The sequence below is a fragment of the Mustela nivalis genome, assembly GCF_964662115.1.
Source record: "Mustela nivalis genome assembly, chromosome: 9".
NCBI lineage: Eukaryota > Metazoa > Chordata > Mammalia > Carnivora > Mustelidae > Mustela > Mustela nivalis.
The window spans coordinates 51,098,625-51,120,968 of record NC_139028.1 but is presented as its reverse complement, the minus strand read 5'-3'; the positions used below and the strand labels follow the sequence as shown (position 1 = coordinate 51,120,968).

The window sequence follows — 22,344 nt, the reverse complement described above, 5'->3', positions numbered from 1 at the left end:
GGCAGAGAAACGTGCACAAAGAACACGGGATTTCGATTTATAAACGTTGTGGCTTTAAATCCCGGCTGTGTGACCTTGAGCAAATTGCTCAACCTCTCGGCGTCCGTTTCCTCACCCGTAAAGAGACTTGGGAGGATTCGAGAGAATGCGTAAAACGCTTAGCCCCGTGCCTGGTACAACGCAAGCTCGCAGCTATTTTCACTGCTAACTTGCTTGGGTTGGAGCCGGGCCGCGTCTCCCCGCCCCCAGACTCGGCCGGACCTGCGCCCGGAGCTGCCTGTCTCCAGCCGCGAGTGGGGGAGGCGCCCCGGAGCAGCCGACCAGCCGACGGTCTCGCGCTCCGATTTCCTCACCGTATGAAATGAAATTCCACAGGGGGATTCGAAAGGAAATGAGACCGGGACGCTCCGTGCTTCTCGGCCCGCCGCCCTTCCTGTCTCGGGGACACGGTTTCTAAATAAGGTTGGGAGGGTGAGAGGGCGGGAGGGGAGAGGCTTGACCTGTGCACGGGAGGCGAAGGAGGCGCACAACCGCCGGGGGTACCCTTCCCCCCCGCCTCCCGGGCATCCCTCCAGGGCAGCCTGCATCTCTAACTTATTCTGCTGCTGCGAAGGGCCCTGGAGGTCTGGGGATCATGGGATCGCTGTTTTGATCCAATTTTCTTCCCGCCTCTCATTCTCAGCCTCCCCGACCCCACTGCCTACCCCGTGGGTGGAGGTTTGTGTTAGTTCACTCTTTCCCTTTCCAGTCGTACCAGTGAAAACCTCAGCAGGTGGATTTCTAAGCCTTTACTTATTGCTTGACTGTGGTAAAGCTACTGTGCCTCTCTGAGCTTCAAATGGGCCATCTGTAAAATAAGGAAATTCACGTCTACCCCACACAGTTGTTCCAAGAGTTCAATGAGAATGCCGGTAAATCATTTAGCACAGTGTCTGGCACATACAGAGTAAGTGCTAAATAACTTGGTTTTTGTTGTTCTGAGGCGACCTCCTGCTTTCCAGCCTGGTCCCAAAGACATCTCTTTCAGTACAGGTCTGAAAATCTGAAGAAAGAGCTTTCTCCTCTCTTCTTGAGATCTTTTTGGCCAACACTTGCCAGGGTTTTCCTGGGACTTGGTGACAGGGTCCAGGTTTCTATGCATGTTTGTATCCTCTATTTCAGCCAAGCCTGGCAGATGGCAGAGGTTGGATACAAGTTGGAAGGATATCTGTTCCACTCATGTGCTGCTCCTGTTTTGCTTTTTAGTTTTACTTTTCATATACTGGCGACTAGACTTGATTGAGGGCAAGAATGGAATTAAGTTGTTTTGGTTTTTGGCTCTGTACCTAGAACTATGTTAGGCACATAAAAGCTGCTTTGTCTCCAGCCATCATCACAACCTCCCAGGGAAGGAAACTCTATTAGCCCCTTAAAGAGATGGAGAAACTGAGGCTAGAACCAAAGTAATAGTTAGAAAATGGAAGAACAAGCAAACTAGGGCCCAAGGAGGACCCTTAAAGATGGGAGGCAGGGTTATTTTCCTAGAAATATTCCCACCTGGAAGTTTACATACACAGCAGTAGGGTTGCCTCTTTTGTTTGACTGTGCTGAGTAATGCAGGAGACCATAGGCCCACAGAGATGCATAAATGAGGAGATGAATGAATCCAGTGAATAGGTGATCCCCACCCTCTAGGAACTCACAGGAGGAGGCAAAGAAAAAACAGACAACTGTAACACAGTGTGGTAAGTACACCAAGAGAGAATAGTGGGTAAAGTGAGGATGGAAGTAGCTGAGGTTACAGGGCTTCTCAGAGGCAGATGGCCTGTGGTATTCTGAGCTACTCAGCAAAGCAAAGTTAGTGTGCAATGGGCACTTCTTCTGACATGTTTGCAGGACAGGGAGGAAGGCTTGCCGTGTACTGAAGGTATGCATACATGGTTTATTGAATGATGAACTCCACGAGGTCAAGGAGCAGCACAGGGCCTGGCATGCAGAAAAAACACCATCAGTGTTGGAGGAAGCAATGCTATTACCAGACTGACAACCAAGAACTTCCATAGAACACTTACTCTGTGCCAGATACTGGGTCACATGCTTTCTGTGCATTAGTCCATTTATTTCACACAGCGGCTTGAGAAAACTGGTGTCTGGGGAGTTAAACAATTTGTTCAAGATCACGCAGCAAATGACTCGATGCGTGGCTGCGTGGCCCAGAAGTTCATGGGCTTGGTACTGCTCTCACAGGGGAAACCACTGGACGCTCCACCCAATCCCTAGTTACAGATGACCCTTTTGCAATCTGGACTTCTTCTTCCTAGCTTTGGCATCCCTGCCCCAGCATGCTCGAAGCACTGTCTCCTTTGAGGACGCTGGAAGAAGCCCCTTCCCCAGCAGAAGCTTTTCCTGTCAACAGCTTTTCTTTTTTGGGCATGGAACTCATCGCAGGTATTTTCCAAAAAAGAAAGCCAGGGGAATCACATTTCAGTCTGAATGTGGAAAGAAAACAAAGACCACGACTTAGAGCTAAGTCTGAATGGCCTGGAGCCCCTCAGCCTCGCCTCTCACAGAGCGGTTTACACAGTCTCCAGTCTGCTCCGGTGACAGGCCTGGCATGTTTGTCTTTGTTGCAGAAAACACTTCCCTGAGGGAGTTCCAGGCAGAGGGCTCTCCACCCTGTGACAGGCAGAGCATGTAGGAGAGGAGCAGAAGATGGGGACAGGGCAGTGGAACCCTCCATTAACCTAAAGGGCAGGCTAGGGGCCCCTAGTGGCTCTGGCCTGAGGGCCTGGGCAGCTTCCTCTGTCCGCTAGCTGAGTGGGAAGGAGGCAGCCACTTTGGAGCTGCAACAAATGTGACTTCAGCAGGCCGCCCGGCAGTTGGAGGGCTCTCTATTTGCATCTAATGAGAGGCTGGGTTCTAATTAACTCCTGTGATGTGTTAATTTTTCAACCTGACATTTTCTGCTCTAATAGATTCTTGTAATGGTTTCTAAATTAAAGGCTGCATTTGAAGACTAGGGTTTAGGTTAAAATCCACCACCTAAGGGGGTGGGGGGCCGTAAACATCCTTTCCCTCCTAAGGAAAACGTCTCATTTGCTGTTCTTTGCTAACCCAATTAAGTGCTGAAGTACTCACCCCAGAGCCTGCTTTTTATTTCCTGCGAAACAATCCAGCTAATCCATATTCAGTAGCTTCCAAGAGAAGTCTTATTCCAACCACTCAAGAAGAAACCAGCTTCTTTGAATATGGACAGAACATTTAGAACTCACAAAGAGCTGTCTTGGTAGAAAATGCAAGAAAATGGTTCATTATTATCCTGTTTGGTCTTTGAGGGGAAAATTCACTGGGACCAAAACTTCATAAGGACTGGGAATTTATCGAAGAATGAGGGGACTATGGGGAGAAGCCAGGTCCCATCCCATCGGTTTATAGATAGTCTGGGTACTGTGTCTCCCTCTGCACCCAAATTAGTTATGAAACAAAAACATGTATATTTGCGTAAAGCAAAGGGAACCCCAATCTTGCTCAAAGTTGAGGAATCACGGGCCCGAAGAAGAGAGCCAAACCTCGGCCTTCTTATCACTTGCACCACTAGCCGGGGAACAATCAAGACCAGAGAGGTCTTAAATGTCAGGGAATCAAAGCCCTATTGTTCCCCCTACCAAGCATAAGATGGTACAGAGGACAGTCTTAATTGTTGGTGGTGATGGTCTAATATACAGATGGGCAACTTCGAACCCGCACAGGAGGCAAAAAAACTACCAATATACTTCATACCTCTGTGACTTTATTTCATTTCAGTATTTGTCCGTCAAACCAGTAGCAAATGTTTAGTGATAGGTTCTTGTGGACATGTCACTAAGCAGAGTCCTGGGACGTCTGGAAGCATTAGAATGTGGTTCCAGCCTCCAGTGAGCTTATAGCCACATTAGAGGAGACCAAGACACAAGACTCAGAGTGAAAGTTATTTATAATTAAGTGCTTTTTCTTGAGCTCCCTTACTCGTTGTAAGTTTGGGGGTTTTGTTTTGGTATCAGTTTTGGTTTGGCTTGGTCTTGACCCCTTTCATCGTCCTTCAAGGTCAGAGGCTGTGTCTTCTTCATCATTGTGTTCCTGAACAATGCAGAATCTACTTTACATGTCTGCAGCACTTGATAGATGCTTGTTGAATAAAATGAATAGTTCAAGCTAGAAGTGCTCTAATTCTTCAGAAAAAGAGCCTTCATTCTGTTCAGGGTACAGGAGGCCATCAAAATGCAACCCAGCTGGTTCCGGAATGATGGTCAAGTCTACTCTACAGGCCGTGCCTACAGGACAGCTTTCTGCTTTCATCAGAACTCGAAAGTTTTGCCAATCACTTCACTTCCTTTTCTGTTTTTGTTTTGTTTTGTTTTGTTTTGTTTTGTTCTTGTTCAAGTTCTTAAATATTTTAAGGTAGAAAAATGCCTTGGCTAGAATTGTTGTTTAATTCAGAAGCCTGTTTCTAAACTTCATGAATCAGCCCAAGATATTCTCTTAGCATTGTTCATTGACTAGTTGACCATTGATCTCAATATTGTCCACAGAAGGCATTAGGAATCATAGAGGCCCTATATGTAGGAGGATCCAGCCAAAGAGTTCTAAGTCAGGAGTAGTAAGTAGTAAGTTTGTTGAAAAATTGAAATGTGAGCCTCGCTGTGTGTGACTTTCCAAGAGACCCAGGGAAGCATGGCAGGGAAAGCACCTGTAATAATAATCTCACAGGCAGCATTCTTACCAGTTGATACAGGTGAGAAATGAACAGTAATAAAAATAATGTGAAATTATGAAAAAGTGTGAACCAGCCACCTGCTGTAGATAAACACAAACTAGACTAGACAAGGTGTCAGGTGGTGGTTTGAAAACATAGCCTCAAGTTCTTCGACATTCCTCCCATTGAAGGGCAGAATTTATCTTTCCTCCCCTAGAATTTAGGAAGTCTCGTGACTTCTGCAACTGATAGAATACAATGTAAGTGACACCAGGTGACTTCCAAAGCTAGGTCATAAAAGGCCATGCAGATTCTTCCTCATTTGCTGGGAGGTTGGCTTCGGGGCTCTGAGCAGCCCTCTAAGTGGTTCAGCTACCCTAAGACCACCTGCCAGTGTTTCAGTTGACAGTGCCAGGTAAGCCTCTTCTTCAGCCCCTCCGGGCTGTGCACCAGAAGTAAGAATGGAGAAACCATCTTGGAAGTAGATTCTCTGGTCCCAGAGGTTCCTATCCCCAGCCGTTGAGTCATCTCAATCCAGCATCGTGGAGCATAGAAGAGCCACCCTTGCTGTGCCTTTTGCAAATCCCTGACACAAAAATTTCATCACGATGATTGTTTTATGCCTGTCCAAGTCCATTTGGGCTGATATAATCCAACACCTCACATTTATTTCTCATGGTTCTGGATACTAAGAGCTTCAAGATCAAGGTGCCAGCAGAGGCAGTGTTAGTAAGAGCCCATTTCCTGGTTCCTAGATGGCTATCTCTTTGCTGTGCCCTTCCGGGGCAGAAGGGATGAGGGGACTCCCTGGGGTTTCTTTTATAAGGACTCTGCTCTTGTGACCTAATCACCTCTCAAAGCCCTTACCTCCAAAGGAGAGAGTGACTCAGCTAGAAAAAGAACAAAGATCACCCAAAGGTACATAAAGGGACTTACATCCTCTTCTGGGGAGAAGAATAGACTGCTTTCAGTTGCATGAGGGACCCTTGGGTTATGTTAAGTGAAAGTATGATTTTGCTATTATCTTTAACAGCTACATGTGATTTTAAAAGGTGTGTCTGGATGCCAGGTTGACAAGGAGTAGATTCTGGTAGCTCTGTGCCGTCTATTTTGCTATAATGGAACTCGTTTGTCAAAATTCCCTTCCCTACATGATTCCAGATGGGGACTGGCCACAAGAGAAATTGGCATAAGACTGGAGAGGTGGGAAGCAAAGTCCTGTTTTCTACTCTGAAAGTCACAGTTGGGTGCCTTCATGACATTGAGTCGGCTGGCTGTCTTATGGGCAGGGACAGCACTGGGACCTGCGTGAGCTCGTCCTTCACTCCTCTGAGTCTTGGGCTAGGTGCATGATAGCTCCGTGGTTAAGGACTCTAGCTTCTGCAAGTCATCTGCATCGAGATTAGAGATGGTTAGACAGACTTGGCATCCAGTTTGTCTCCGTGTGTTCTGATTTGCCCTTGACTTCCCAAACTTTCCTTCTTGATTGCAGGGCTAGCTGATCCCTCAGACTTTGGGCCCAACACCAGGCACAGAGGCAATGACTTACATAAAGTACTTCACTGGTTTCCACAGTTTCGTGAGGTCTAGTCCTTGCTATAAATTCCTTATTCTACTTCACTCACAGTGACTTTGCTTCTCTGAGCAAACCCTGGTGATATATTCCATCAAAATATTTGAAGTATGTAGCTCTGAAAGCTGCCTTAGAGTTCATTTGGCCCACTCCTCATTTTATAAATGGGGAAACTGAGGCCCAAAAGGTGACTTGCCCAAGTGGCACATTAATAATGAGTGCTTGAACCAGTTTGCTAACCTGCTCTGTGACACTCTAAGAATTTGGCAGATTTCTCTTTGACTTACAGGATTGTGACTGGCCTGCTACACCAGGCCATATTATCTACAGCATGCATTTAATGGAGCCTCTTCTGTCTGGCACTTTGTGAGGTGTTTGCTTAAATCACCTCATTGAATCCACATGCCCTTCAGAAGAAATCCTAAATTTGAGTTACTTCTCTCCACTCCCTATCTCCACCACCACAAACAATCCAGTCCCCACCTGCTCTCACCTGGAGTCTCCTGACAGACATCTCCCCACCACTGCTCATTGACAATCTCTTCTCTACATGGCAAACAGGGACGCTTTCAAACCAGCTTCCACAGATCATGCTCTTCTCTGAAACTGCTGGAAACTCATCAGTGGTCTCCCATTGCTGTTGGAAGAAAATTTATCAGACCTACAAAGTCCTGTAAGATCTGGCCATCTTCCCTCACTTTTGGTCACACCCCTGCCTTGCTCACCACACACCAGCTACACTGACTTTCCCTTTATTCCTGAAACATGCCCAGCCGTTTCTTGCTGTAGGGTCTGTAGTCTTTCCTCTGTGTAGAATGCCATCATCATATTCTCCCTCATCTTCCCAGGTCTGCTCCTTCTTGACAAATGTCATTTCCTCGGAGATGTCTTCTCCAACACTCCTCTTTCATCCTTCCCTCCAGTCATTCCTTATCCTGTTTTATTTCCTGCACGGCACTTACTGATGTCTGTTCACTGTCTTGATTATTCACTTGCTTATCTATTCATTTTCTGTCTCTCCTAACTAGAAAGAATGTCCACAAGCACAGGGTCTTAACTGTCTGGTTCACTAAGATATCCCTGATGTCCAGCAGGTGCTCAGTAAATATTTGTTAAGTGAACAAACGTATACAGTACCTACTGTTATTCTACCCATTTTATAGGTAAGGAAGCAGAGTCCCTGAGAACGCTGAATTCCAACTTGTGGAGGCAATGGAGCTGTCTAAAGTAGGATGCTAATGGTCGAGAGCTCAGGCTGAGGAGTCAGGAAGACCTGTGTTGTAATTCAGCAAAAGGTATCATGGGTTACTAGAAATGCAAGGAAGCTTTGATAATCAGCTAGTTCCATGCCTAATCATTATAGTAAAGTTAATCAGTCAGCAACTATTTCTTGAATTCTTATCATGTACATTACTAAGGTAACAGAAATTGTTCCCCCAAACAGGGCAGATACTAAAGATCACTCGTTTTTCACATCCTGGGAATTTCTAGATGCCTGCATTTTTTTCTTTCAACAGCCTTCATCTTTTAAATTTCTTTCTCATCTATCAAAAAATTTAAATTCAGTTAATTAACATACAATATATTATTAGTTTCAGAGGTAGAGGTCAGTGATTCATCAGCCTTCTACAATATCCAGTAATCATTACATCACGTGCCCTCTATTATGTCCATCATCCAGTTTCCTCATTCCCCCACCCCTCTCCCCTCCAGCGACCCTCAGTTTGTTTCCTATGATTAAGAGTCTCTTATGGCTGGGGCACCTGGGTGGCTCAGTGGGTTGAAGCCTCTGCCTTCAGCTCAGGTCATGATCCCAGGGTCCTAGGATTGAGCCCCGTATCAGGCTCTCTGCTCAGCAGGGAGCCTGCTTCCCTTCCTCTCTGCCTGCCTCTCTGCCTACTTGTGATCTCTGTCTGTTAAATAAATATTTTTTTTTAAAAAAAGAGTCTCTTATGGCTTATTTCTGTCTCAGATTTCATCTTGTTTTATTTTTTCCTCTCTTCCTCTATGATCTTCTGTTTTGCTTCTTAAATTCCACATGTGAGTAAGAACACTTGGTAATTGTCTTTCTCTGATTGACTTCTTTTACTTGGCATAATACCTTTAGTTCCATCCCCATCATTGCATATGGCAAGAGTTCTTTCTCTTTTTTGATGGCTTGGCAGGTATATATATGCCTCATCTTTATCCATTCATCTGTCAATGGACATCTGAGTAGTCCTCAATTTTTTCATTTTAAGAATTTGACTGCATTTTAGGCCTTCCTGCCTTCCTCCTCCCCCCCATTTCTTTGGCCTTCAAAAATCTATACCTGGGGTTTCATTTTTGTCATAAAACAAAAACAAGGGACACATTTCAAGACAAACAATTTTCAGACACATGCAAAGAAACTGTAGGATCTGATAGCATCTGTTAGACTACCATTGACCTGGAAGGAACCTTCCAGATCATCTTCTGCAGAACCCCACTTAATGGATAAAGAAGACTGATGACTTTCCAAGACAGAGTTAGCACTAGATATCCTTTACCCTGCCTTCGGAACTCTTCCCATTATATCACACTGTCTTCCTTCCACCTAGCAAACCAGGTAAATAACAGCAGACCTATTAATCAGACCTGAGAGTCTAGCCTGCAAATACAGAGAGCTGGGTAATAGATTGCTTAGTGTAACTGGGCCCTTAGAAATCACTCTTTGAGGGGTTCCTGGGTGGCTCCGTCAGTTAAGTGTCCAATTCTTGATTTTGACTCAGGTCATGATCTCAGGGTTGTGAGATTGAGCCCCGCAATGGGTTTAGGATTCTCTCTCTTTTTCCATCTGCCCCTTCCCAACCTCCCCCAATCTCTCATGTGCAAGAGCAAGTGCATTCTCTCTCTCTTAAAAAAAGAAGAGAAAAACTAAACCACTCTTAGAAGCCAAAGAATCTACCTCATCACCTCATTTTTAGATAAATGTGGAGAGATAAAAGGAAATGTTAATTGACTGTCCACTTTGATACTACTAGCTAGACATATGAGTAAGGCTAGAACCCAGGCCTTCTGACTTCACAGATCAGTACTTACTGCATCATGCTGAAGCCTTGGCAGGTAGAACACAGAAACACAGTAAGCCCCAGAAAAGGGTGTTGAATGACTGACCGTATCTTCCAGCAAGGAAATCAGGAAATTCTCTTTCCGTCTTTGAACTAAAAAACCTACCGCGGTAACTCTCTACAGGAAAAAGAAAAGCTTAACAAAATTTCTTTATCAACTTAGGGCTGTTGTGAAAATTAATGAGATACATATATGAAGGTCCTGTTAGCTTTCCTTCACCTGTTTGTTGTGGCATTGAGTTGAAACTCGCCAGTGCTGTAACTACTTAAATCCAGGAATTCTCCACTTCTCATCCTAGAGGTAAGTTTTCTGTACAGCTTAGTAAGCTATGGTGAAACTCCAGGGGAGGTGGTCATTGTATATTCTAGGTGAATAGTGCCCCCTACAGTTGTACAAGATATGGCTCTTTATACTGTGGTGGGGCAGCAAATACAGATAGTCTGTAACTTAACAGTGGTTCGACTTATAATTTTGTGACTTTACAATGTGCAAAAGCAATACACACTCAGGAAAAACCATACTTTGAACTTTGAATTTTGATCTTTCTTCAGGCTAGCAATATGGAGGGATGATTCTCTTTCGTGATGCTGGGCAGTGGCAGCAAGCCATAGCTTATGAATGTAAATAACCCATATACATACAATGATTCTGTACTCATACAGGCATTCTATTTTTCACTTTCAGTATGGTATTCAATCAATTACATGAGATAATTTAGCATTTATTATAAGCTTTGTGTTAGAGGATTTTGCCCAACTGTAATCTAATATAAGTATTCTGAGCACCTTGAAGATAGGTGAGACTAAGCCATGACGTTCAGTAGATTAAATGCATTTTTGACTTAATGATCTTTTCAACATATGATGGGTTTATCAGCATGCAACCCCATCATAAGTCAAGGAATATCTGTAATAGTGAAGGTTTATATTCATTAAGTTAAATGATACTCCAAAAGGTAAGGACTGTTATTATGTCTGGTTATCAGTGATGGAAATGAAGATTTGGAGGGAATAAGGTTGTCATACAGGCAGAGTTAGGAATATTTACAAATAGACCTGCAAATAGAGCAAGGAAATTAGAGCCAGAGAGATCTGTTTGGAACTTCATGCTTGACAGTTTACTAGGTGTGTGATGCTGACCAATGCAATCTTTCTGAGCCTAAATGATCATATCTTTAAAATGGATAATAGAAATTATGGAAAACATTGTTAGTTGTTAAGCCAGTAGCTTCCCCTAGCCCCTACGTGCCCAATCCAAACCTTTCTTCCTAACAATGTATCAAGATAGCAAGTGCTTCTTAAGAAGATGAGCTCTTTCCCTATCTTTGGGCTTGGGGTAAATTTTACCCTTGGAAATGATTCGTTTAAGAGTAGGTGTATGACATAATTGTAGCTAATGAGATGGATGTAGAAGTATGGGGGATAGGTAGGGAGGGTTTGTCCCTAACTTCCAAAGGGTATAGCAGAAAAATCTGCCTTTTCTTCCTCCAGCTTTTGGATGTCATGTGAGGACGTGATAACTAGAAGTGTTGTTGCCATCCCTCATACCAAAAAATGTATGGGTCAAATGCTGAAGATGAGTGTGTGATAAAATTTAAGGTGTCAACTTGATTGGGCTATAAGGTGTTTAGGTATTTGGTTAAACATTATTCTGAGTGTTTCTGTGAGGATTTTTGGATGTGTGTAATATTTAAATGAGTAGACTGGATAAAGCAGATTGCTCTCCGTAATGTTGGTGGGCCTCATCCAATCAGTGGACGTCCTAAATAGAATAAAAAGGCCAGCTCTCCCCCGAAATGGGGAAATTCCTCCTGCATTCCTGGCTTCAAGGTGGGGTATTGTTTTGTTTCTGCCTTTGGACTCTAGCTGAACTATTGGTTCTTTCCTGTCTTGAGCCTGCCAGCCTTCAGACTGAAACTATATCATCAGCTCTTTTGGATCTCCAGCTTGCCAACTTACCCTGCCGACCTTGGGACTAGTTAGCCTTCATACCCAATCTGTTATAATAAATCTCTTTAAATACGTGTGTGTGTGTGTGTGTGTGTGTGTGTGTGTGTGTGTGTGTATGCATATATATTCCATTGGTTCTGTTTTTCTGAAGAACCCTAATACAATAAGAGAGCAGAGGGATAGAAAGAACTTGGGTTCTTGCAGATATAACTCAGCTTCTGAGTTAAACAACCCCAGTAATCTTTACATCTGGCCTTGTTGGTTAAGTGAGATAATACATTTTTCTTGTTTAAGTCACTGTTCGTTGGGTTTCCTATTTCTTGCACCTGGAGGCATCATAACTGACCCAACAATCAAGTCAGTAGGATCTTTGTGAAGATTCAATGGTCGTCAGTAAATACTACTTTTCTTCTCAGCATCTAAGTTATAGTGCAAGACTCTTTTGTTAATAATGATAATCCCTTAAGTAGTATAGTCTTATGTTTGTAAGAGAATGCTTCCATAGGCCTTCTTCTACTAGGGCTGGATTTCATGAAAATTGAGACATATTTGGTTTATCTCTAGCTCTAGCTCCTAGCATAGGTATTGAATGTTTCTTACTATGTCTTTTAATGAATTAGTTCTTCCTTAATTTTCACTTGGAAATAATTATGTAGGAACTGAGCAAAGTAAACTTGACACAATTCTAGATGTGTACCTCATAGTATGGTCATTGGTTATAGAACAGCTCAGTTTGGGTCTCCGATGGGCAAACCTTATGTTGACAGCAATGTGCTCATATATTAACTACTATTATGTGAAGCCTACGCTGCATTGAAGGTGTCATTAACTTAACAACCCATCATGTGGACATTCCCTAACTGCTAGGATTGCCACCAAGGATACAGTTAGGTTGCTTGGAAGGTCTTGGGTAACACAGGACTCTAGGAAGAGCAATAGAAAATGCTAGACATTGTTCTAAAAAGTAAACAAGAGGTTTTTTTTTTTTAAGATTTTATTTATTTATTTGACAGAGAGAGCTCACAAGTAGACAGAGAGGGAGGCAGAGGGAAAGGGGGAAAGCAGGCACTGAGCAGAGAGCCCGATGTGGGGCTCGATCCCAGGACCCTGGGATCATGACCTGAGCCGAAGGCAGAGGCTTAACTTACTGAGCCACCCAGGTGCCCCAGTAAACAAGAGTTTTAAGGATAGCCATCACCAAGCTGCCTCTGCTTGCTGGGGAGATATGTTCTATATACTACAGCCAAAAACAAGAAAGGGAGAGAGAAGAAAGAGCCCTATGAGAGGTAATATATATGTATTTGGGGTATGGAATGTGGAGTGGAAGAAGGTTATCAAGGGAAAGAAGCCTATGGCTTTTGAATCCTCAGGCTTCTTCTAAGAGGAAGAGCCTTTCTAGGGAACATTCAACTCTTCACCATGACTCTTCTGTAGAAGGGAATGAAGGGAAGCCTGTGAAGAAGAAATTAATAATATATTAACAGCTTTTCCCTAATTTAATCTCTAGAGATTGAAGAATCTAGAAGGTCAGGTGTATGGCTCAGGAAATTGCATTTTCCATCAAATAACCCAGGTACTGGGGTACGAAGTACCCCATGGTATTGGTAATTTTTCAGACCCTACCTTGAATATTATTACAGTATGGGACGTCTGATCTAGGCATCCTATTTTGAGGAGACTCCTGGCAGGTAATTACTATGACCTAAAATATCTTTGTCAGGATTCATTTGTGAGGGTTGGGCACATAGGTGAGAGAAAGTGGATCTAGAGAACATGATGCCTAGATCTTCTCTTCAGGGGGTCCTCATAGTCTGCTCTGCCCCCAAGAGGGATCTAATCTTGAACAAAGGGCTTGCACAATATCAGGGCTGCCTCTAGCCCATTTGTTGTGAGAACTAGTGAAGTAGTCATCCTGATGGACACTGCCTCTGGGGTTCATGGCTTGGTGAGAGAAAGAAGGCTGGATTTTAGCCCCTCTTACCCAAAGTGGGGCACATCTGACCACTGTGCAGTCTGCTCAAGGCCTGAGGATCTTAATAATCTGACAATTAATTAAAAACAATTAAAATAGCTCTTTGCGGGGGGTTCCCAGTAGAGCTCTAAATAAGCAGCATCATTTTCCCCACTTGTTTGAAACAAGTTGAATGAATGAATGAACGAATGAATGAGTAAATAAACAAATAAATAAGGCCAAAATATCACCCTTATTAGTGAGAGAAGCCAGGCTGATTGGTAGATGCTACTACTAGAGTACAGAAAAGTAGCTGTTTTTTAGTCACTGGCTTATGTATACCAGGTGCTAAACTGATGCTTATTCTACCTCCCTACCCTCCCACCACCAAACCTTGAGGGGGTGAATATTAGGATCCCCATTCTGTAGATGAGGAAACTGAGTTAGCAAGTTGGAGAATCAAACCCGGGCCTGACCAGAGCCCACCCGTCCCAGCTTCTTACTGGGCACTGTGACTTCTGGAGAACCAGCTACAGCTTCTGTAGCCAGAACCCAATCCAATCAGCCACCATTTTTAGGAGATTTCCAGAACTGCCCCCTGCAGAGCTTTCTCCTTTCCCCAACATTCTCCTTTGGCACAAGCCAAAAAGTCCTTGCTCGACCAGAAGATGCCAAAGTGTGGAAGGCCTCAAGTGCTCCGGTTCCAGGTCATTCTTCATTGCCCCTGGGAGCACTAGGTCTAATGCCAGCACGGATGTACTATTTTGAAACTAAATGCATTTCTCAGAAAACACAGGCATAGTGCCATTTTTCAAGAATATATTTCATATCATCACACAGGTCCTTGGTCCCACAGCACAGGATCACTGCTGCTGTTTATTCCAGGCCCTGACGCCTACAGAGAAGAGTTGCTTAGTTGAGCCACTCGAGCATGTTGGGAAGAACCACCCTTGTGGACCCGAAGGGCTATTTTGCTCTCATGACTTCCATCATTACAGATAAGGCTTTCCGTGGGATCGTTGTTGTCTTAGGTCAGCTTCCTTGGAAGCAGAGCCCGAGATGAGTTGTGTTCAAGTGATTTATGGAGTGTTTTCAAGGAGAAACCACACAGGACAGGGAAGGGGGTGCTAAGCAAGAATTTGGCTTCAGCTTGATCCCGTGGGGAGCTCTGGAGCAACACATCACCCCATTGGGTTAGCGTTGCCTTAAGGTCAGGAGGGCTGGCCCTCTGTGCCTCTGCAACATGCGGTTATTGGCCACTGGCTATGAAGGCCACATAAATGTGTACATGTTCACGGAGCCTCCTGGTCAAGGTGGCTCCCTCTTGGTCAAGGGCAGTTCTCCAGAGAAGTGGGTAGCTGTGTGTCACATGAGCCAACTTCCCAGCAGCTCGGAGAAACTGCTTGGTGCACTGCCTGGTAAAGGGATCTGGGCAGGGTACCAACACCAGTTCTGAGTCACAAGACAGAAAAATCGTTTGAATCTGAGTATTGGTTCATTAATCTCAAAGTTCCCAGAGATTATGTCTCATTATGTATTTCTCTCTACACATGTAATTGGTGAGTAAACCAAGGCAAAAACCACATAGTAAAATAGTCTTACACTTCTGAGTGGCTGTGACTAAAGATGATGTTCAAGCAATAGTCACCCTATTTTGACATTCAGCCGGCCCTATTGAAATATGCAACGGGGACTGCTACAGTATAAATTCCATTTGGTATTTCATTTGTGGGACCAACCGTATTGCATATAGTCAGTCTTACACTATGACCAATAGGTGGCACCAGAAACACCCACACTTATCCCAACTAATTGATGCGTTATGTATGGATTTGCTCAAATTTCAATTCCTCTCGACTTAGGTTTTTTGTGTTGAAAAGGCACTCGTAGCATTCAACCTAAACTTGATAACTTACAGTTTCCCATTTGCTAGTTGACCTCCTGCTTGGAGAGTTATTTGAGTGTTTAAAAAAAAAAATAGGGTGATAGGGCCAGTGAATTCAGAAAGAAAACATCTATTCATTAGCGAAAGGAAGGAAAAAAGACTGGAGCCCTGCATCCTTTTCCTTCAAGGTCTCTTGAGTGTATAAATGCTGAAGATTATTAGGAAATATTTGAATAACAGGATAAAAAAGTCAAGGATACTGCCTCCAAAACATGAACTTTATTCCCCCACTGAAAACAGGCTTGGATTGTAACCAAGTTGTTCAAGGATCGCCCTGGCCAGTATCTGACTGCAGGGTTCCACTCCGGGAAAGACTGGCCACCATTTGCGAGCCTGTTTCTTTTGAAGTTTGGACTTTATTGTTGGTGGGGGGAAGTTAAGGGGGGGGGTGCCGCATCTTCCAATTTTTTTCAACAATCCAGCACTGCACTCTTTTCCTATGGAAAGCTGTTCGAAGGAGCAGAATGGAGGAAAAAGTGCTGAACTGAGCATTAAGCCAGAATATACTGAACTGAGCGTTAGGTTACTTTCATGATTTGATCTTCCACCCATGTTAGAAATGAGGATGCTGAGTGTCAGCAAGGTCATCAAGGTCTATCCAGGACCTCAGTCCAGTTCCTCCCACCAGTTGCAAGGCCCAGCTGAATCTAGATGTGTCACACGAGCTCACCCTGCAGATCTGGACCAGCCGTTTCACCTTCCTGGGCTTGCCCTTCATGTACAATGGGGAGTGGGGGGCTTGTCTACCTGGCCCCAGCACACCTTCCAGCTAGGAACCTCGAATCTGAGCAGTACGTGTAGAGCGCAGTGTCTTGTGTACTGATTGGGGTGGGAGGTGTGGCTTGGCAGCACAGTCCGTAGGAAGGGAGGGTAGAGCTCACTTTGATAGTGTTCCAAAGTGGAAGGTGACACGGCTATTATGCAATGCGTTAAACAGTCTGGTTCTTGTATTTTGGGGGAAAAGTAAATACCAGGTCCTGATTAGCGTTTCCTATACCTGTCGTCGGCTTGTGATACTGTAAACACTGTGCTTCTGGGAGCTTGCCTTTCCAAATGAAATGTTCCCCGGGTTTGGAATGCCTCTTTACATGGCATGTTCTTCTGCCATGCATGCCACACATTATTTTCACTTCCCTGCTCTGAACCTTTACTATTTTTGCTCTGCCTTTTTGACAGCAAGACTGATTAAAGGGAGATTTTTTTTTTAATTTTACTTAAAATGTTCTTCCAAAGGATACATATGGATTCCTTGCTCCTGCACATCTCTGTTATGTGAATAGGAAAAGTCAAGAAAGAGGAAGAGAAGAAACTAACCTGAATGGAGTGCCCACAGTGTACCGGTCTCTCTACTGGGTCCATCCGAAAGTTGGTCTTTCTTCATCCTCTGGAGTGGGTGGCAGTGTGGTATAATGGCGGAGTGCCCAAGCCCTTGGGTTAGATAGAACCTGGCTTCTTATCAGGACACTGTGCCCCCCTGCGCAACCTGTGTAAACTGTCAAAGCTTTGGCTTCCTCCGTGAGACGATATCCACAAAGTACTTAGGACTAGCCTGAAGTAAGTACTCCATGAGCGTTAGCAAACACTCCGACTACCACTCCAAAGGGCAGCTCTCGCACCACTTCACGCCAGGTCAAAACAAAACAAAACAAAACAAAAAAGCAAGAAACCCCTGAAGTTCTGAGAAGTTAAGTACAGGTTTTCTGAGCCCATAGTGATCTAACGTGGTTATGGTTACGTGTTGTTTCTTTTCCCCCAACACCCCGCTTTACCCGCAAAACCATCCTATTTCCCATCCCACGTTGTTTGGCTGAAACAGACCTGAACAGTGGCCAGAGTGACTCCTGGAGCCAAATGACTTGGTTCAAATCTCAGCTCTACCACTTATTTGCTGTGTCACTTTGGACAGATTCCTTAACCTTTTCTTTACCTTAGTATTTTTGCCTATCACATGGGGATGATAGAAGTTACTATAAAGACTAAGAGAGCTAATACAAATGAAGTGCTGGTAGCATTGCTTCACACTCTTGAGTGCTCAACAATTACAAAGTATAATTACTTACCTTACCTTGTCTGTCTCCTAGGTGTGGGCGCATGATTCAGATCCGACCAATCACAGTGTCCCATCTTCTTGTTTACCATGATTGGTCTAGGGCAAGGTCAGCACAATTTTTCTGTAAAGAGCAGATAGCAATATTTTAGGTCTCATGGGCCAATCTGGTCTGTTACCACTGCTCCATGTCTACTGTTGTAGAGGAATAGACATAAGCAATATGTAAATGAATGGCTATAGTGTTTCCAGTAAAACTGAAATTTATGGACACTGAAATGTGAATTTCATATAACTTACAGGAATTAGAACATAGGATCTTTCTTTTGGGCTTTTTTCTCCCAACCTTTTAAAAATGACAACACCATTCTGGACACACTGTCCAAAAGCAGGAGGTAGGCTGGATTTGGCCCATGGGTCATAGTTTGTTGACTCCTGGCCCAAGGAAGGGGCACGTGACCCACAAAAGGCCAGAGTCGTGCCATGAGTTTTAAAAGGCGGACACTGGGTGAGAACGTGTGCCTCTTCCTTTTGGATCATGACTTCCATGGCTGTCTTCCTTCCCACATGGAGAGAAACTGTTTGTGACAGGAGAGAATGAGGCCAACAGCAAAGAGAATTAGAGCCAGCCAACAAATAGTGAAAAAGGGCCTTGAAAACCTCCTGTGAGCCTCTAGTTCTAGCCATACCTATGAATTCCATCAACCAGTGAATTCCTTTTATTTTTCTTCTAACGGACTTTGAGTCGGGTTTCGGTCACCTCTACGAGAGAGCTCTGAGAGATGCGTGGGCTTGTTTTCCTCACCCCGCACAACACTGCCTTGCACAATTACTCAGAAAAAGGCAACGCTAGCATGCATTCTGTCCTTGTCATGGACTAGAGAGTTGGTAAGTGCTTTCACGTGTGATCTCTCATTTACTTCTCACTGCAGCCCACCACCGTTGGCATTATTTGCCTCATTTTACCAAGAACACAGACCCATCCGACGGCAGTAGAGCAGTGAATGGCTTGTTCAGATACAAAGTATGAAAGTCGCTTGGAAAAGTTTGAAGGGATTTTTAAGGGAGGAAGGAATGGCTGGTTCAGGTCTCTTTTCTCACCCACTTCACTCCCAGGAAAGAATGATGGAAGAGGGAACTTTGTCAGGGCACGCTTAATCCCTTTTCTGAGAAAGAGAGCTTGTCGGGATCAGGAATCCCCACTGTTCCCTCTGGCCATTCCGGGCACTGGGAGCGGCGGTCCTGGAGCCCTTGCCCAGCTGCCCAGCCCAGCCGAGAGGATGAGCAGCTGAGACACACTGATGAACAGCCCGGGTTAATCCAGGCTGCAGTTGACAGCTCCCTTGCAGGACCGATCCAGGATTTCCTTCAGAAGTATCGCTTCACAGCAACTGGCTGCCTTGACTTTGCCAACGGCTTGACCCTTGGCTGCACAAAGAGCTTCCGCAGGTAGGACTCAGCCTGCCGGAGGCGCTGAGACACCCTGAACTCCTGAGGACAGAGCAGACAGGCTTGTACAAACAGTTTGTGTGATGCAGGCTGAAAAAGGAGGCAAGGAAAACTAATCCTCCATCACCATCCATTGATCCTCACCTTGATGGATCAGCTCTTGGAGCTTTGCATTGAGGACAAAGAACTACCATATTAATAGCTACAGCCTATGGGGCAATTACTGTACCTCTTTCCATTTTTTATTGAAATAGCTGCCATTGTTTTTTGAGCAATTGCTCTGTGCCAGGCACTTTACTTGTATACATGATTCTTAGTCATTGTAACACCCCTACAAAGTAGACGGAAATAATACCTACTATTTTATGGACAACAAAACTGAGATGACTAGAGTCTAAGAAACGATGAACACAAGGAGGGAAGGGGAACTTGTACCTGATCGGTCTCTATTTCACATACCCCCTCATGCCAAAGGGGGTAAGGGATTAAATGAGAAGAGAGGGGCAATTCTTTCCCAGCCCTCAGTAGTGGGTCAGGAGGTCAGGAGGGGTCAAGCCACTCGAAATAGAGATGGGGCTTGAGGCGTGAGTCCTTCCTGAGGCTCTGGGCCTCTTTGACGGCAAGGATTATTGTTATTTGGTGTTTCCCTGGTGTACCCTCAGCATAACTCATACTTGGCCCTGAGCCGGGGCACAAAGAATGTTTGAATGAATGAGTAAATGAGTGCAAGTATCTGCTTTCCATAAAACAGGAAATGGCTGTGGGGACCCTGACTCGATGAGGTTTTCTCTTTGTTTGAGTTGCTTTCGAGAACTCTGAGAAATTATGGGAGTTTGTAAGGCCATCTGTGCTACCGTTCAGTACAGCGGGGTAGAAATTTAGCCCATTTCACGGGTCATTTCATAGGCAGTGATTTACCTAAGGACACCAAGGTGGCCTGCAAGTCAATGCATCTTTCAAGAACACCTCCTACTGGACTGCTGAGTAGGAAAAGGATCTGATTCTACAAACTTTCTGTAGGCCTTTTTTCCCCCCTGAACCTTAACCAGGCAGTGTTCAAGTCAAGTGCTGGATACTGAAAAAGTTAAGCAGAAACCTCTAGAAGGCGGGGCGCCTGGGTGGCTCAGTGGGTTAAGCCGCTGCCTTCGGCTCAGGTCATGATCTCAGGGTCCTGGGATCGAGTCCCGCATCGGGCTCTCTGCTCAGCAGGGAGCCTGCTTCCTTCTCTCTCTCTCTGCCTGCCTCTCAGTGTACTTGTAATTTCTCTCTGTCAAATAAATAAATAAAATCTTTAAAAAAAAAAAAAAGTTTAAAAAAAAAAAAAAAAAAGAAACCTCTAGAAGGCAAGTCTTTCAAGTGGGGAAAGAGGGCAAATTTGACCAAAAAGTTAAAAAATTGGAACTTTGACTATTTTCCACCTAGCAGGCAAACCCTGAACCAAATTCCCTCTTGCTTGCTCTTTGGGGGCAAGGCTGAGTTAGCAAGCTATAAATTCCACTAGTGTAAGTGTGAGGAATGTGGAGATGAATGTGGGGAAGTCTTCATTCCAGAGGAAAGGGCATGACAGTGGGCCAGCTGGAGATGGAAGACAGAACGTATCCCAAGTGTGAGCCAAGGGAGATTTGAAATTAGAATCGGGGCTCAACCTGCATCTAGGTTTTAAGAACTCTGTAAGTAGATAGGGCTGTCAAGTCGTTGGAGGAAATTTTCCAGAGACCTGAAGTGACACAGCATTGATTGGCCAACAAAAAATGTTCAGCGTAGTTATCTGATCATTTGAGTCAATATATCTTCTTGGCAAAGAGCAGCATTTGTGCAGGGCACTAGAGCTGGAGGTGAAAGGCCACCGAAGAGGAGAGCCCCGTGAAGGTGAGCAGGAGGAGGTCAGCTGGTGCCCAGAGAAGCCCATCTGGCTTTGCCATCAAAGGCAGCTCCCTGGAGATGGGTTGTCCAAACAACGTGCCAAATTTCCGGTGGGTTGTGGATGGCGTCCTCCTGTAGACCCATGGCCTGGGATCTGGGTCTGGAGCTTACTTTGGAACTTGCTCTGGAGGATCATTTTTATTGGGAAGTGTGGTTTGGAATGTAAAAACGGTTGAGGACTCTATCTTTGAAGATCAGTGTTTTCTGGCACAAACTAAGGCGCTTTGGGTTCTTGGATATTTAAACAACTGCCTATTTCCTTACCGCGATTAGACTAGGTATAAACAGTGCGTATGTGGGAACTTGGAATTCAAGGTCTTAAGGTTTGCTCTTGAGTGCAGGGATTTAAAACTGTGCTGTCTTAACATGAACTCACCCAGTCATCGGGCAGGTGAACAGCAGAAAAGGTGTTGCGCTGATGGCCAGAAATGGGGACTCTGGACCAACTCTGCCATTCATGTGTGAAGTTGGGCAAGGCATTGACCTACCAGTGTCTCATTTTTCTTACTTTTAAGATGGAGATAAGGCTGTCTGCTTTTCTTCCCATGGAAGTTCTTATCAAAGTGAAATAAAATAATAAGTAACCAAGTGCAAGTATAACCAAGTTAGGTATAAAAATGGATTCAAATGCATTATAGGAAAAAGGCTCAAGAGTCTGCATTTAAATCCCAGTTCTGTGTTTTGGCACCTGTATAATCTTGGACGTACTTCTTAACTGTCAGCGCCTTGATTTCCTGATCTCTAAGTACCTCTCTCAGAAAGTCATTGTAGAGAAAGAATAATGTAGGTGAAAACACCTGGCTTCTAGATAGGACTTAATAAATGATACTGGTTATGATTATGACTCTTACCAAACAAGACTTACATGCTAAATTTTTACACTAGTACTTAACCTAGTATATGGTAAATTCTGATTGTTAATGTTTCTACCAGATATGAAAACGATGTAGCACATTTAGAGACAGAATTTCTCTTGCCTTTCCAGAGAATGGCTGAGTAAAACGGAAGTAAATCCAGTCTACAAAGAACAACCCTGCCTTTATGGGACCTAAAGCTTTCCCCACCAACCCCAGAAATCCTGTTGGACAAGGAGTTTTTATTTTATTCAAATGGGAACAATGAATGGACTAAAACCACTAACAGTATTTAATGCATAGGAAAAACCCAAACTGGGGATCGGCCTTGGATATGATTTCTCAGCAATAAACTAGTGCTAACCACAACCACACAAGACTCATGTTCTGCCAGAAGCCTCAAAGCCAGGGTGGTGTCCTTCCTCCAACTCACCACAAGAGATTGTACCACAGCAGTGGGGTAGAAGGAGCCCATATTTTAAAAATTACAGGACAAAGAAACTCGAGTCCAAAATATTCATAGGCAGGATGTATAATAATCTCATAATATCCATAACTGCTAAGGGAGAACTAACAACACCAGCACGCTTTATCTGGTAAAACAAAGAGAAAATGGTAGGAAGACGATATTGATTAAGCTTGCTAGATAGCTCATAAAACACCTAGATATTTCTTTAACCCACTGAGCCACACAGGCACCCAACACCTAGATATTTCTTTTTCTAGCTCCAGGGTCTAATGGTTACGTCAAATTTTTTTCCTTCCCATTACATTTTTTTGGACACAGGTCTATTTTTGTATTTAATGAGTTTCTGAAAACGTACATGAAAAGTTTAATATGTGAAAATCAAG

The 22,344-nt window shown here is 44.2% G+C and overlaps 1 protein-coding gene and 1 long non-coding RNA gene across 2 annotated transcripts in view; both read left to right on the top strand.

The window, feature by feature from the left end:
- The window catches only part of LOC309840275 (uncharacterized protein), a gene marked incomplete at its 5' end in the record, with an annotated part of 37,008 nt that overhangs the window by 722 nt on the left and 13,942 nt on the right, over positions 1 to 22,344 (top strand). Inside the window, one exon of the mRNA XM_082682358.1 lies at positions 2,301 to 2,427. Within this exon, the coding sequence (XP_082538484.1) occupies positions 2,301 to 2,427 (127 nt within the window). The remainder of the gene's footprint in view (positions 1 to 2,300; positions 2,428 to 22,344) is intronic.
- On the top strand, positions 3,004 to 21,861 carry LOC309873447. Its single transcript, XR_014316364.1, has 2 exons — positions 3,004 to 5,126; positions 21,624 to 21,861. It is a non-coding gene; the product is annotated as an uncharacterized lncRNA (long non-coding RNA).